General features: G+C 42.0%; 1 protein-coding gene across 2 annotated transcripts in view; it reads right to left on the reverse strand.

Moving 5' to 3' along the window:
* Positions 1–7184: 7184 nt before the first annotated feature.
* The window catches only part of cfap53 (cilia and flagella associated protein 53), a 39610-nt gene continuing 33058 nt past the window's right edge, over positions 7185–13736 (reverse strand). For both annotated transcript variants that reach the window (XM_063042612.1, XM_063042613.1), the window contains exons 7-8: positions 12788–12890; positions 7185–7577 (exon numbers count right to left, since the gene is read on the reverse strand). In XM_063042612.1, coding sequence (XP_062898682.1) covers positions 7352–7577; positions 12788–12890 — 329 coding nt within the window. In that variant the 3' untranslated portion in view covers positions 7185–7351. The remainder of the gene's footprint in view (positions 7578–12787; positions 12891–13736) is intronic.

Here is a 13736-nt window from a genome sequence, read left to right on the forward strand (position 1 = left end):
ACCTTACCTCAGATATTCTTTCTTCTCTTCCCCGTCCCACCCATCATATAGAAGATACAAGAGCCTGAAAGCATGTACCACCAGGCTCCAGGACAGCTTCTGACTGTTATCAGACCATTGAACAGATCCCTAGTAAAGTAAAATGGACTCTTGACTTCACAATCTACCATCCGTCTTATGATCTACCTGCACTGTGCTTTCTCTGTAGATTGTTGAGCACCTTCTTGCTGCTACTTATAACAAACAACAACTAACTGTGAGTGGATCAATCATAAGCATGTTTATTTTACTTGCTACAAGGAAAAACTAGCACCGCACAAGAGCTGGTGATAGCTTTGAAAAGGACAGGGTGCATTTTATTGGTCTGCTTCATCAGTGTATTTGGCATTCTTCCAGTAAGGCAACTGCATGTCTTTCTGCAGTTTGTCATGTACTCAGGGTCCATCAGAATAATTTTGCATGGACACTCATAGCAAAGCACTCTGCTACAATACAGGTTCCATTTGGTTACAGACAAAAATGCCATTTTGTTACATGTCTGCAAGCTATTACATATTATTTTGAACTTTTTTTTCACCTTGTACTACCTCAGTGGGGTGTACAGGGTGTTCAGGGAGGGGTAGCGCCACTGGTGAAGGGGTTTGTCATGTTCATTCCAGTCAGATCACTCACCTTTAGTCCCCACCAGACATTCAGCTCTCATCTGTGGCTCTAAGTAACCGTTTGCACTCAACAGTGGCCACACCCCGATGCACCACTTCGACAGGCGGCCTCATACCCAGTGAGATAGGGACATGCCTGTCCCAGCATGCACAGTCAGCTCCAGCAGACTGGGCAGATGAGATCTACATTGAGAGCCAATGGCCAGGAAGGCCATTCTGCAATGCTCTGTGGAGAGCCAAGAGCATGACAAGGCACAGAAGACATGATGGTCATCCATTGCAACCAAGGACGACCCCAGTTTGCGATGCTTGTTTGTACCACTGGACCTGGACTTCTAAGTTTGAGAGAGTGGAAATGACCCAATACACCAGCTTTTCCACTTTAAAAACTCTCCCGTACTGTTCTTGGATATGATGGACAACCACCACCAGCACCACGACCTCAATGTACTGTTGTAATTCTTTGAAGTGTATGGACAGCATGCAAGACAAGATATTAACTGTACCTCAGTACGTGATAATAAATAAACCAATTTACCAACTTACCAAGTCTGGTCCACCTCCAAGTCCATCTTCGATGTTCTCAATTGGCATGGTAGTTACCAAGGCGTGGGGAGGAGGTGATGTTAGCAGGAACAGGGTAAAAAGAAGAGGAGATTCCAGTTGAGAATTCTATATATGGTTCACATGGTTCCCCACAGACTGTGTGTAACTTGTACAAACACACATGTAGTGGTGTTACTAATTGTGATGAGACAAAGACAGATACCTGGGATTGTTTTTCCCTCTTTTCCTTACAGTGACTTAGTTACCTTAGGACACGAGTTGCCCCAGGTTCAGCTGTTGACAAGTTAAACCTGAAGTCAGATCGAGAGTGCCAGAGGTTTTCTCTTTGGTGCAAAGGAGTTTGAGAGATGACTTAATAAAGGTGTACAAGATGATGAGAGGCATAGATCTAGTGGACAACCAGAGCAGAAATAGTTAATATGAGGGACCATAATCTTAAGGTGATTGGAGGAGAGTACAGGGGGGAGGTCAGAGGTAAGGTTGTTTTTTTACACAGAATGGTGCAATGCACCGCAGGGGTGTTGGTAGAGGCAGGTACATAAGAGGGATTCAAAAGAGCCTTTGACAGGCACATGAATTATAGGAAAATGGAAAGCTATATAGGAAGGAAGGATTAGATTGATCTCAGAGTGAGTTAAAAGGTCGGCACAACATTGTGGGTCAAAGGGTCTGTACTGTGCTGTAATGTTTTATGTTCTGTGAAAGGACAAGTAGAAACCTTAATGTTTTAACCTTTATGGAATGGTTTTCAGAAATTATGCAGAAGAATCCACAGTAGATGCAAAAAGAAAATGGAACAAATATTTTTAAAATAGAAAGGGTAAACAGCAGATTAATAGATCTAAGAAAACTTACTTGAGAATTGGCATGGGTAAAAAGTTGAATCTTCTGTTCTGGAATTTTTTTTATTTTGTTCACAGGCTTTGATAACCCCTGTAATCCCTACGGGGAGTCTAGGACCATGGTGCACAACCTCAGAATAGAGGGACGTCCATTTAGATTAGAGATGAGGAGTAATTTCTTTAGCCAGAGGGTGGTGAATCTGTGGAACTTGTTGCCACAGGCTGTTGTGGAGGCTAGGTCTTTGGGTTCATTTAAGGCAGAGGTTGATAGATTCTTGATAAATCAGGGTGTGAAGGGTTACGGTGGGAAGGCAGGAGAATGGAGTGGAGAGGCAAATGGCAGACTGACTCAATGGCTTAATTCTGCTCCAATGTCTTATGGTCTTATGAACTTATGTTCACGGCAAGCCAATGAACAATAGTTGCCTGAGAAGTAATGTTAGGTTTGAAGAACCTTTGCACCCCTATGAGTCAGTGACTTTATAGAAGATATTAATTTATATGAAATTGCTACATTAACAATAGGTGAAGAATAAATTAGTTCATAGACTTCTGGTAAAGTGAAAATTGACAGGTGCTTGATTAATCGGGGCATCAAAGGTTTCGGGGTGAAGGCAGGAGAATGGGTTGAGAGGAACAATAAATGGCAGACCAGACTTAATGGGCCAAATGGTCCAATGCTGCTCCTACATACTGTTATGATGCATCGGTGAATTTCAATTTCTAATGATGCTGGCTTGTTATATTTACCAAAAGGTAACAGAATGATTGGGATATACTTAACAATGAGGTGCAAAATGAGCATCCAGGGTAGTTCACAGGGATGTTATTACCTACAATGGCATCATTAATGAGTATTAATCAGTGTATCATTCGTGTAGTTAATTAGCAGCCCTATGAATCATAGGAAACTGAAATTCATTGATGTACCAGGAGTTGTATGAACTAATTTATATTCCAACCCATTAAATTATTAATACTGCTGTTTAATATTCACTCGGTCTCCACTGTATTAGGTACACCTGCTCATTAATGCAAATATCTAATCAGCCAATCATGCGGCAGCAATTCAAAACATAAAAGCACGCAGGGGTTCATTTGTTGTTTGGAACAAACATCAAAATGACTTTGACAGTGGAATGATTGATGGGGTGGTTTGAATATCTCAGAAACTGCTGATCTCCTAGAATTTTCATGCACGACAGTCTCTAAAGTTTACAGAGAATGGTGCAAAAAAACAAAACATACAGTGAGTGGTAGTTCTACCAGCGAAAATACTTTGTTAATGAGAGAGGTCAGAGGAGAATGGACAGACCGGTTCAAGCTGGCAGGAAGGTGACAGTAACTCAAATAACCACGCATTACAACAGTGACGTGCAGAAGAGCATCTCTGAACACACAATACATCAAAACTTGAAGTGGATGGCTACAGCAGCAGAAGATCATGGATATCTACTCAGGGGCCACTTTATTAGGTACAGGAGGTACTTAAAGTGGCCACCGAATGTAAATTAAAACAATTCACTACAGAAAATACCTGAAAATATTTTTGCAAGGGGGTATTTTTAATCAAAGTGTTACGGGGCCATTAAAGCATTACGAGACTTTGTCAGTAACTTGGTCTTTGGAGAGGAAATGCTATCCAATCAAAAAGGTCTCACTGGAGAGTACACTAGCAAAATGCTGCAGATGATGGAAGTCTGAAACAAACTTCTGGAAATACTAAGCATATGCAGCAACGTTTGTAGAGAGAGGAATAGAGATGGCATTTTAAAACGTTACACAAACTAAATGCTGGAGAAACTCAGCAGGTCAGGCAGCATCTATGGAAAGGAATAGAGAGATGACTTTTCAGACCGAGACCCCTTATCAGGAATACAAATGCACAGAAACACTCTAGGTGGCCACTTTATTAAGTATCTCCTTAATGTCAAGATTTCACATTGGTTTCCTTACGAGAGAACTAGAAAAAGTTAGAAATCAAACTTGTTTTCAGATGCAGAGAAGGGAAAAGGATGTTAAAAAAAAAACAAAGGGGGCATTTGTAGTTATGGGAAGTGACTGAATAATGCTAATTATGAATACAGGAGATTCTACTCACATCATTCTACAAATGCACAGTAACGAGCATCCTAACATGGTACAGAAACTGCGTAACAGCAGACAGAACTAGTCAAAACTGCCCAGTGTATCACTGGCACCAGCCTCCCCACCGTCAAGAACATATATACAGAAAGGTGCTGGAAAAGGACCAGTAACATCATGAAGGATCCCATCCATCTTGCTCATGGACTGTTTGTCCCATTCCATCAGAGAGGAGACTACACCAGGACCACCAGACTCAAAAACAGTCACTTTCCTAAAGCAGTAAGGCTGATCAACATCTCCACTCACTAACCCACCCCTCCACACCCCCAACCACCACTACTTTATCATTTCCTGTCAGTCACCTTATGTACAGACACTCCTGTGCCTAGCATCACTTGGATAATCAATCTATATATATAAACTATACTACGTATTTATATTTATTATGATTTTTTTATTATTGAGTTCTTTCTCTTGGTGTATTTTTTTATGCTGAATCAGATTCAGAGTAATAATTATTTCATTCTCCTTTACACCTGTGCACTGGAAATGACATGAAACAATCTTGAATCTTGAGCAAAACACACAAAATGCTGGAGGAACTCAGAAGGTCAGGCAGCATCTATGGAAATGAATAAACAGTTGAAGTTTTGGGTCTTAGCCTGTTTATTCCTTTCCATCGACACTGCCTGACCTGCTAAGTTTCTCCAGTATTTTGTGTATGTTGCTCTGGATTTCCAGCTTTTTTAGAATCTCCTGTGTTTATGGTCTTAGCCCTAGAATGGAATTAACATCTTCCTTCTCACTGAACTGCTTCCACAACCTATGGAGTCACTTTCAAGGACTCTTGAAAAAGTAAATTTATTATCAAAGTACATATATGTCACCATATACAATCCTGAGATCCATTTTCTCGATAAATACAATAACCATAATGGAATCAATCAAAGACCACACCAACGGGGTAGACAACCACTGTGCAAAATACATCAAACTGTGCAAATACAAAAAGAAAAATAACAATAATAAATAAATAAGCAATAGATATTTTGAACATCAGCTGAAGGGTGCTTGAAAATGAGTCCATAGGTTGAGAGAACACTTCGGAGATGGTGTGAGTGAAGTTGAGTAAAGTTATCCCCATTGGTTCAAAGGCCTGATGGTTGAGGGGTAGTAACTGTTTCTGACCTGGTGGTGTGAGTCCTGAGGCTCCTATACCTTCTTCCCGGAGGCAGCAGCCAGAAGAAAGCATGTCCTAGGTGGTGCGGGGGCGGGGGCGGGGGGGGGGACCCTGATGATGGACTCGAACACCCAGGTCATCTCATGTTCTTTGTATTTATTGCTTACTTGTTTATTATTATTATTTTGCTCTTTTTTGTTGTTTCTTTGAATTTACTGTGAATGCCTGCAAGAAGATGAATCTCAGGGTTGTATATGGTGATGTATATGTGCTTTGATAATAAATTTACTTTGAAATTGAGGAGAAGTGCATTTACTGATCAATAGCAAACCAACAGATACACTGCTTGGATTTGGCAAGGATTACTCATTTCCGAACCTTGGTTAAAATATGGACAAAAGATTTAAATTTCAGAAATGTGGTATAAATGCCTGTCTTTGACACTGACGTAGTACCTAACCAAGGGAGGCAGCAATGAATCTTGTAGAACTGCACTCAATGGGCATCAATGATAAACACTCCAATGGCTGGCATCAAGCCTTGTGAAAGAAGGCAATGGTTGTTATACTAACTTCTTGATTAGAAATGGTGCCACAGGTAATGGGGAGAAGACAGGAGAATGGGATTGAGAGGGATAACAAACCAGCCACGACGGAATGGCGGAGCAGACTCAATGGCCTGGATGGCTGAATTTTGTTCCTATGCCTCATGGTCATAAAGTCTATTTCCTGCCCAATTTGGAAATTAATAGATCAGGCTGAAACTCCTGGAGGGGTTTTGAAGCAGATTCTGGTGACCTGCTTTCTTTGGGGCATCAATAAAAATTGGAAAGGGTCAAAGTGAACATGTCAAATTTCTTTAGCCTTCTGTGGAAGTAGAAGCGATTCTATTGATGTTGCGGAATACATCACTTGGTACAAAAGGGAAAGAGGCAAGTACGGAATGTTGGGACTCTTTAAGGTGATGATGCGGGTCAGGTAGAAGGAACTTTTCTGACTGTGTTTGGATAGGTAGGAGATTAAGCAAGTGAGATTGAAGATGGGTTAGGAATTCGCTGTGATGTGTTGGCACTGGTGGTTATTCACCATGTCCAATGATGACAGGGAACCTTTGTGGGAGAGTTTTTAAAGTGGAGATGTCGTTGTACTGGGGTAGTTCCACTCTCTAGACCTCAGAAGTCCAGGTCCAGTGGTACAATAAAGCACTACAACTGGAGTCTTCCTTGGTTGCAGTGGATGACCATGACTTCTCTGTGCCACATCATGCCCTTTGCTCTCCACGGAGCATTGCAGAACTGCCTTCCTGGCCATTGGATCTCACTGTAGATCTAATCCGTCCAGTCCGCCAGAGCTGACTTTGCAAAATAGGACTGGCATGTCCCTATCACACTGGGGTATGAGGCTCACTGACTACCCTCACCTGGTTTAGCTATCTGTCGAAGCGACGTACCGGGATGTGGCCACTGCCTCATGCAAACAGTTACTTGGAGCCACAACTAAGAGCTGAGTGTGTCGTGGGGCCCACAAGTGGAGTGAGCTGCCCCAGACAGACAAAAGAAGCCCCTCTACTAGACGTGCTAAACTCCCTGGATTCCCCATACACCTCACTACATGGCACTACATGCAACAAAAATCAACAACATTCAACAACTTTTTTTTATATATTAAAAAGATTCGAGGATGGAAGAGAATGATGTAATGTGATTGCTAATGTTGGATGAAATTGAGAACTCTGTGAGGACAAAATGTGTGTCGTTATACAGTAGGTGGTAATCTAAAAAATACTTATCCAGTGTGAAAGGAAACATGAACTAAAGAATGCACAACTTTTTGGCTCAATATTTTAATTAATAAAGTTATAATCAAACTAGTTAAGTTACACAGAAACATGTAACACATTCTAGGCACCATTATTAAATACTTTACACAATTTTAAAAAAAGTTCTTCTAAGAATTAAATACCACTCAAATACCCTTATAAATCAAATGAAACCATGGCATCCATCCATAAATCTAACACACTTCACTACAATGCTTTCTCCTCCATGGGTGAATTTGCTCAGTGTCAGTAAGAGGTTTGGAAAGAGCTGCCTGAAGTTTCCTCTGGTAGGCTACCTCTTTCAGCTTTGCTGCCTCCGTTTCCCGCTGTCTCTCTGCTTTCTCCCTCTCGTGCTGTTCCTTTTGGTAGTTGATCTGAGCCAAGAGGTCCTGCTGATTGGCTTTCCGTTCTTGTTTCGCCCTGTAGTCAAAGAATGATATTCATTCAGATTCAGATTTATCAAATGTACATCGATTGCATGTCTTGTGAGGAGATATTGAGTCATAGAGTACTACAGCACAGAAACAGGCCCTTTGGTCCATCTGCTCCATGCCTAGCTACTAATCGACCATCCAGCTGCACTTGGACCATAACCCTCCATACACCTCCCATCTAGGTATGTATCCAAACTTCTCTTAAACGTTGAAATCGACCCCACATCTACCAGTTCTGTTGGCAGCTTGTCACACACTCTTACCACATTCTGAGTGAAGAATTTCCCCCTCATGTTCCCCTTAAATATTTCACCTTTCACCCTTAACCTATGACCTCTACTTCTATTCTCACCCAACCTCAGTGGAAAAAGCCTGCCTGTACTTACCCTATCTAAATCCCTCATAATTTTATCTTTATCAAATCTCTCCTCATTCTCCTAGGCTCTAGGGAATAAAGGCCTAACTTATTCAATTTTTCCCGATAACTCAGATCTTCCAGACCTGGCAACATCTTGTAAATTTTCTCTGCACTCTTGTAAACTTATTTACATCTTTCCCGTGTGTAGGTGACCAGAACTGCACACAGCACTCCAAATTAAGTCTCATCAATATCTTATACAGCTTCAACATTGGGTTTCTCCATCCTGGGAGGACCTAGCAGGAAGGGGACCTGAATACATCTGAGGATAAAGAGGGGAGGGTTCGGAGATGGGGCCCCACAAACACCAACATCGTGTTGTTAAATGTGATGGGATGTCCCACTGTAACCTATGAAACCTGCTACACTATCCACACCACCAGCAACCTTCGTGTCATCTGATAATGAATGATTACAATCATTAACTACAAGACTTCCAGGAATGTTTATTATACCAGTATGAAGGCTAAGGGACAGAGCTCAGAAATTAGAATTCATGTACAGAGTACAGAAACTCCCATTCCTTTCAAGTGTCTTTTTAAAGACCAGTGGATCCTCTTCTTTTCTACCAAAATAAATGAGAGTAATCCAAATTTTAGGGACCTGATGCAATCTGGTGCATTATTTCAGTAGAACCTCTCTACCAATTTCAGAAAAAGTTTGTAAATTTTAAATAATTACAGCATTGAAAGTTGCTGTGAATCATGCAGTGAAATTTCACCTTCTAATAATCATTTGGCACCATCTGTTGGTCATTCCAACACACTGCACCCAATTCCCTTTCATTAAAGAGGCATCCTCAGAACGCACTGCACTTCTCTGAAGCATCAATTTTATTAGCCATATGCATTAATCTGTATTGGGAATTTGATGTCGTTTGTTGGTCAGGGCGTGGCATGCAACACAACAGCTGTTGAATAATTGTCTAGAGAGCACAGACTCAGAATACAAAGGTATCCCTCTGGAAGAGAGTTGAAGAGAAATTTCTTCAGCCAGAGGGTGAATCTGTGGAATTTATTTCCACCGATGGCCGTGGAGGGCAAGTCATTTAGTATATTTAAAGCAGAGTTTGATAGGTTCCTGATTAGTAAGGGTGTCAAAGGTGAAAGGGAGAAGGCAAGAAAATGGGGTTAAGAGGAATAATAAATCAGCCATAATGAAATGGTGGAGCAGACTCGATGGGCCAAACAGGCTAATTCTGCTCCTATGTCTTATAGTCTTACATAAAGAATAAACAATTATGTAAAAATAAAGTACAGATATGGAATAAAATGTGCATAAATACCAGTGTATATTTACAATGTAGACAATATTATAACGGTAGTTTAAAGTGTTTACAGTACAGTGCAGTGACAGGGGTAATCGATGATAGAGGGTGGTAAGGAGGGTGTCTAATTAGAATGGTTGATCAGAGTGAGGGAAGATTAAACTTTTAAGATGGTGTGAAGTTTGTGTTTTAATAGTCCTATTGCACTTTCCAGAAGGCTGGGTGGCTGCCTCCTTATCTTGCTTTATCAACAGATTGCGTCTCACAACTGTGCACTTTCTCTTCCACCTTCACCTGTAAAATATTTTCACTGCAGCACAGAATCTGCTATCAGTGCAGTGACCAGAATGCCCACAGTCATCGAGCTGAAGTCTAACGATCGGTTTCTAAAGTTGGAGCACAACATCACTGCTGATGTCCTGACTGATGAAGGTCAGAATCAGAAACCTACATCCTTTTGACCTCATTATAGAAACATAGAAAACCTACAGCACAACACAGGCTCTTCGGCCCACAAAGTTGTGCTAAACATGTCCCTACCTTAGAAATAACGAGGCTTACCTCAAGCCCTGTATTTTCCTAAGCTCCATGTACCTATCCAAAAGTCTCTTAAAAGATGAGAGGCATTGATCGTGTGGATAGTCAGAGGCTTTTTCCCAGGGCTGAAATGGTTGCCACAAGAGGACACAGGTTTAAGGTGCTGGGGAGTAGGTACAGAGGAGACGTACTCAGAGAGTGGTGAGTGTGTGGAATGGGCTGCCAGCAACTGTGGAAAAGGTAAAGGGCTGGAGAGAAGAGAAGTAGAGTAGACCATAGGAAAATGGAAATGAGGAGGTGCATTAGGGGGAGGTAACAGGCAGGTTAGAAGAGGTAAGAGGCCAGAGTGTGGAATAGAAGAAGAGGGAACTTTTTTTTTTAAACAGAAGGAGAAATTGATAGTCATGCCATCGGGTTGGGGACTACCCAGACAGAATATGAAGTGTTGCTCCTCCACTATGAGGGTGGCCTCATCATGGCACAGGATGAGGTCATGGACTGACACGTTGCGGTGGGAATGAGAATCAGAATTAAAATGTTTTGGGGCTGGGTAACACACACAAAATGCTGGAGGAACTCAGCAAGTCATGCAGCATCTATGGAGGGGAATAAACAGTAGACACTTCGGGCGGAGATCCTTCATAAGGACTGGAAAGGAATGGGGCAGAAGCCAGAATAAGAAGGTGGGGAAAGGGAAGAAATACAAGCTAGCAGGAGATAGGTGAGACCAGATGAGGGGAAAGGAGGGTGAGTGAGGAGACTGAAGTAAAAAGCTGGAAGGGGATAGGTTGAAAAGGTAAAGGGCTGAGGAAGGAGGAACCTGATAGGGTTAGAGTAGAGTGGTAGAATAGCATGCTTACATGTGACAGGGTGGGTAGAGGTATAGTCAAGGGCCAGTAGGTTTGTAAAATATATCAGTGGATAGTCTGTCTCCATTGTCCTCTCTTATTAGATTTCTTCTTCTTTAGCCCTTTATCGTTTCCTTTTGTCCCCTCCCAGCTTCATCTCCTCTCCCTCACCGATGCTCCCCCTCACCTGGTACTTCTGCCTCTCCCACCTTCTTATTCTGGCTTCTGCCCTCATGCTCTCTATTCCTCAGGAAGGGTCTCGGCATTCCCCTCCATAGATGTTGCCTTATCTTCTGAGTGTAATTGAGGAACAAGTCCAAATTTTACAAGTTGGGTTAATCAGTGACAACACAATGAGAAAACTTCAGGAACGTAGAACAGTATAGCCCAGGAACAGGCCCTTCAGCCCACAGTGTTGTGCTGAACTAATTAAATTAGTAATTATGTGGCCGACTAGACTAATGTCTTCTGCCTACACAATGTTTATATCCTTCCATTTCCCTCACATTCATGTACCTATCGAAATGTCTCTTGAAAGTCCCCGATGTATCTGCCTCTACCACCATCCCAGGCCATACATTCCAGGCACCAACCACTCTCTGTGTAAAAAACTTGTCCCTTTCATCTCCTTTGAAATGACTCCCTTTCACCTTAAATGCATGCCCTCTGATGTTAGAGATTTTGACTCTCAGAAAAAGATACTGTCTTTCTACTCTACCTATGCCTCTCAATCTTATAAATCTCTCTCAGATCTCCCCTCAGCCTCTGCTGTAAAGAGAAGACATCCCAAGTCTGTCCAATCTCTTGCTGTAGCGCCTGCTCTCTATCCAGTCAGTATCCTGATAAACCTCTTCTTCACCCTCTCCAAAGCAGGTTTATATGTTTAAACAAAACATAAAAGATTAGCTTTATTTCTCATATGTACATCAAACATTGAAACATATCATGAAATGAGAATGTGCTGGGGGCAGCCCACAAGTTTTACCATGCTTCTGGCAACATAGCACATCCATAACTCACTAACCCTAACCAAAGGTTTTTGAAATGTGGGAGGAAAACAGTGACCCAGAGGAAACCCATGTGGTCGCTGGGAGAAAATACAAACTCCTTACAGACAGTGGCAGGAATTGAACCCCGATTGGTACATTGCTAGCACCACAATTGACTGCACACTACAAGTTAGTTGGAATTCAGGTAGAGGCAAAGATGACCACAAGACCATTAGATATAGGAGCTGATTTAGGCTATTCTGCTCAACAAGTCTGCTCTTACTAATGCTACAGAAATGGATTAGTAGTCTTGTAGGGAAGCAAATTCAAAGGCAAGCGAGAATCAAAGGGTCACAGGTGTTGAGTTGATTGAGAGGAACGTTCCCCACCATCCAGGTCACACTCTCTTCTTGCTGTTGCCATCCGGGAGCTGCAGGAGCCTCAGGACCCACAACACCAGGTTCAGGAACGGTTACAGGATTACCCTACAACAATTAGGCTCCTGAACCAGATTCACTCACCTCAACTCTGAACTCCTTCCACAACCCAAAGTCTGACTTTTAAGGACTCTACTACTCATGTTCCTAATATTATTTATTACTTTATTATTACGACTCTTTTGTAATTGCACACTTTATCTTCTTATGCACATTGGTTTGTCAATCTTTGTGTGTACTTTTTTCACTGACTCTATAGTGTTTCCTTTTATCTACTGTCTGCAGGAAAAAAATCTCAGAGTTGTACATGGTGATATATTTCTACATTGATAATAAACTTACTTTGAATGTTCAACCCATTAAATGCAATGTAGTTCATCCATCGTGGAGATGGCAGTCACTGGAGAAAACTGGGCATCACGGTAGACAGCTATTACAGCTCGGGGGTGTCAGAGTTCAATTCTGGCACCCTCTGTGAGCAAGCTTGTATGTTCCTTCCCATGTACATGTGGGTTTCCTCCCACAGTCGAAAACATACCAGTCAGGAGATTTATTAATGATTATAAATTATCCTGTGATTAGGCTAGGGTTAAACTGGTGGGTTGAAGGGGAGTGTGGCTCGAAGGGCCAAAAGGGGATGTATCCCTAAATAAAACAAAAACAAATAAATAAATAAAATTAAAGCAAATCACACATTTACCTGGCCAGTTTCTCCTCCTCCACTTGATTCTGCTCTTCCACAGACTTCTCCAGTTTTGCTCGCTCAGCTGCCAGTTGTTGTGGGGACTTCACATTTCTCTCCACTGAAAACAGGCATCAAACATTTATTGAGAACCTCTTTCCCAGGTTGAAACTGTATCCACTGGACATTCAAAAAGGGGCAGAGAGAAGGCTGGGAACATGAGCACCATGTATGGGAAGATCTGTAAGGTAGCTTGCTCATAGACATGATAGATTGTGCAGATGCTGGGAATCCAAAGCGACACACACAGAATGCCCCTTCATATTCCCCTCCATAGATTCGGCCTGACCAGCTGAGTTCCTCCAGTATTTTGTGTGTGTGGATTGCTCATAACTCTGTCAAGTCACATTTAAGTTTATTGTCATCTGACAGTACATATATATTACCAAATGAAACAATGTTCCTCCTGACCACGGTGCATCCACAAAACATACAGCGCACACAGCACTTAAGAGAAAATATTACCATAAATAAGTTAATAAAATATAATTCAAAATGTATGTAGTGCACAGCATAGGTTAGCAGTAAAGAGTACAGTAAACATTCGCTGTTTTTGTGACAAAAGCTCAGTGGTGGCAGGGTGTTCTTTAGTCTTAGAGCCAGAGGGAAGAAGCTGTTACCCAGTCTGGCAGTTCTAGTCCTGATGCTCCTCTACCTCCTTCCTGATGGTAGTGGGTCAGAGAGATTGTGGGATGGGTAGTAGGGGTCCTCAACAATGCTTCAGGCCCTTTGTCTACAACACTCCCAGTAAATGTTGCAAATGGTGGGGGGCAGGGGGGAGAGAGAGGGAGACTCTGATGGTCCTCTCAGCAGTTTTTACTATTCTCTGTAGGTTCTTGTGTACTGATGCTGCGCAGACTCCATACCACACAATGTTTCAGCCAGACAGGACATTCCTGATGTCCAA

Source organism: Mobula hypostoma, chromosome 3 (assembly GCF_963921235.1).
Source record: "Mobula hypostoma chromosome 3, sMobHyp1.1, whole genome shotgun sequence".
NCBI lineage: Eukaryota > Metazoa > Chordata > Chondrichthyes > Myliobatiformes > Myliobatidae > Mobula > Mobula hypostoma.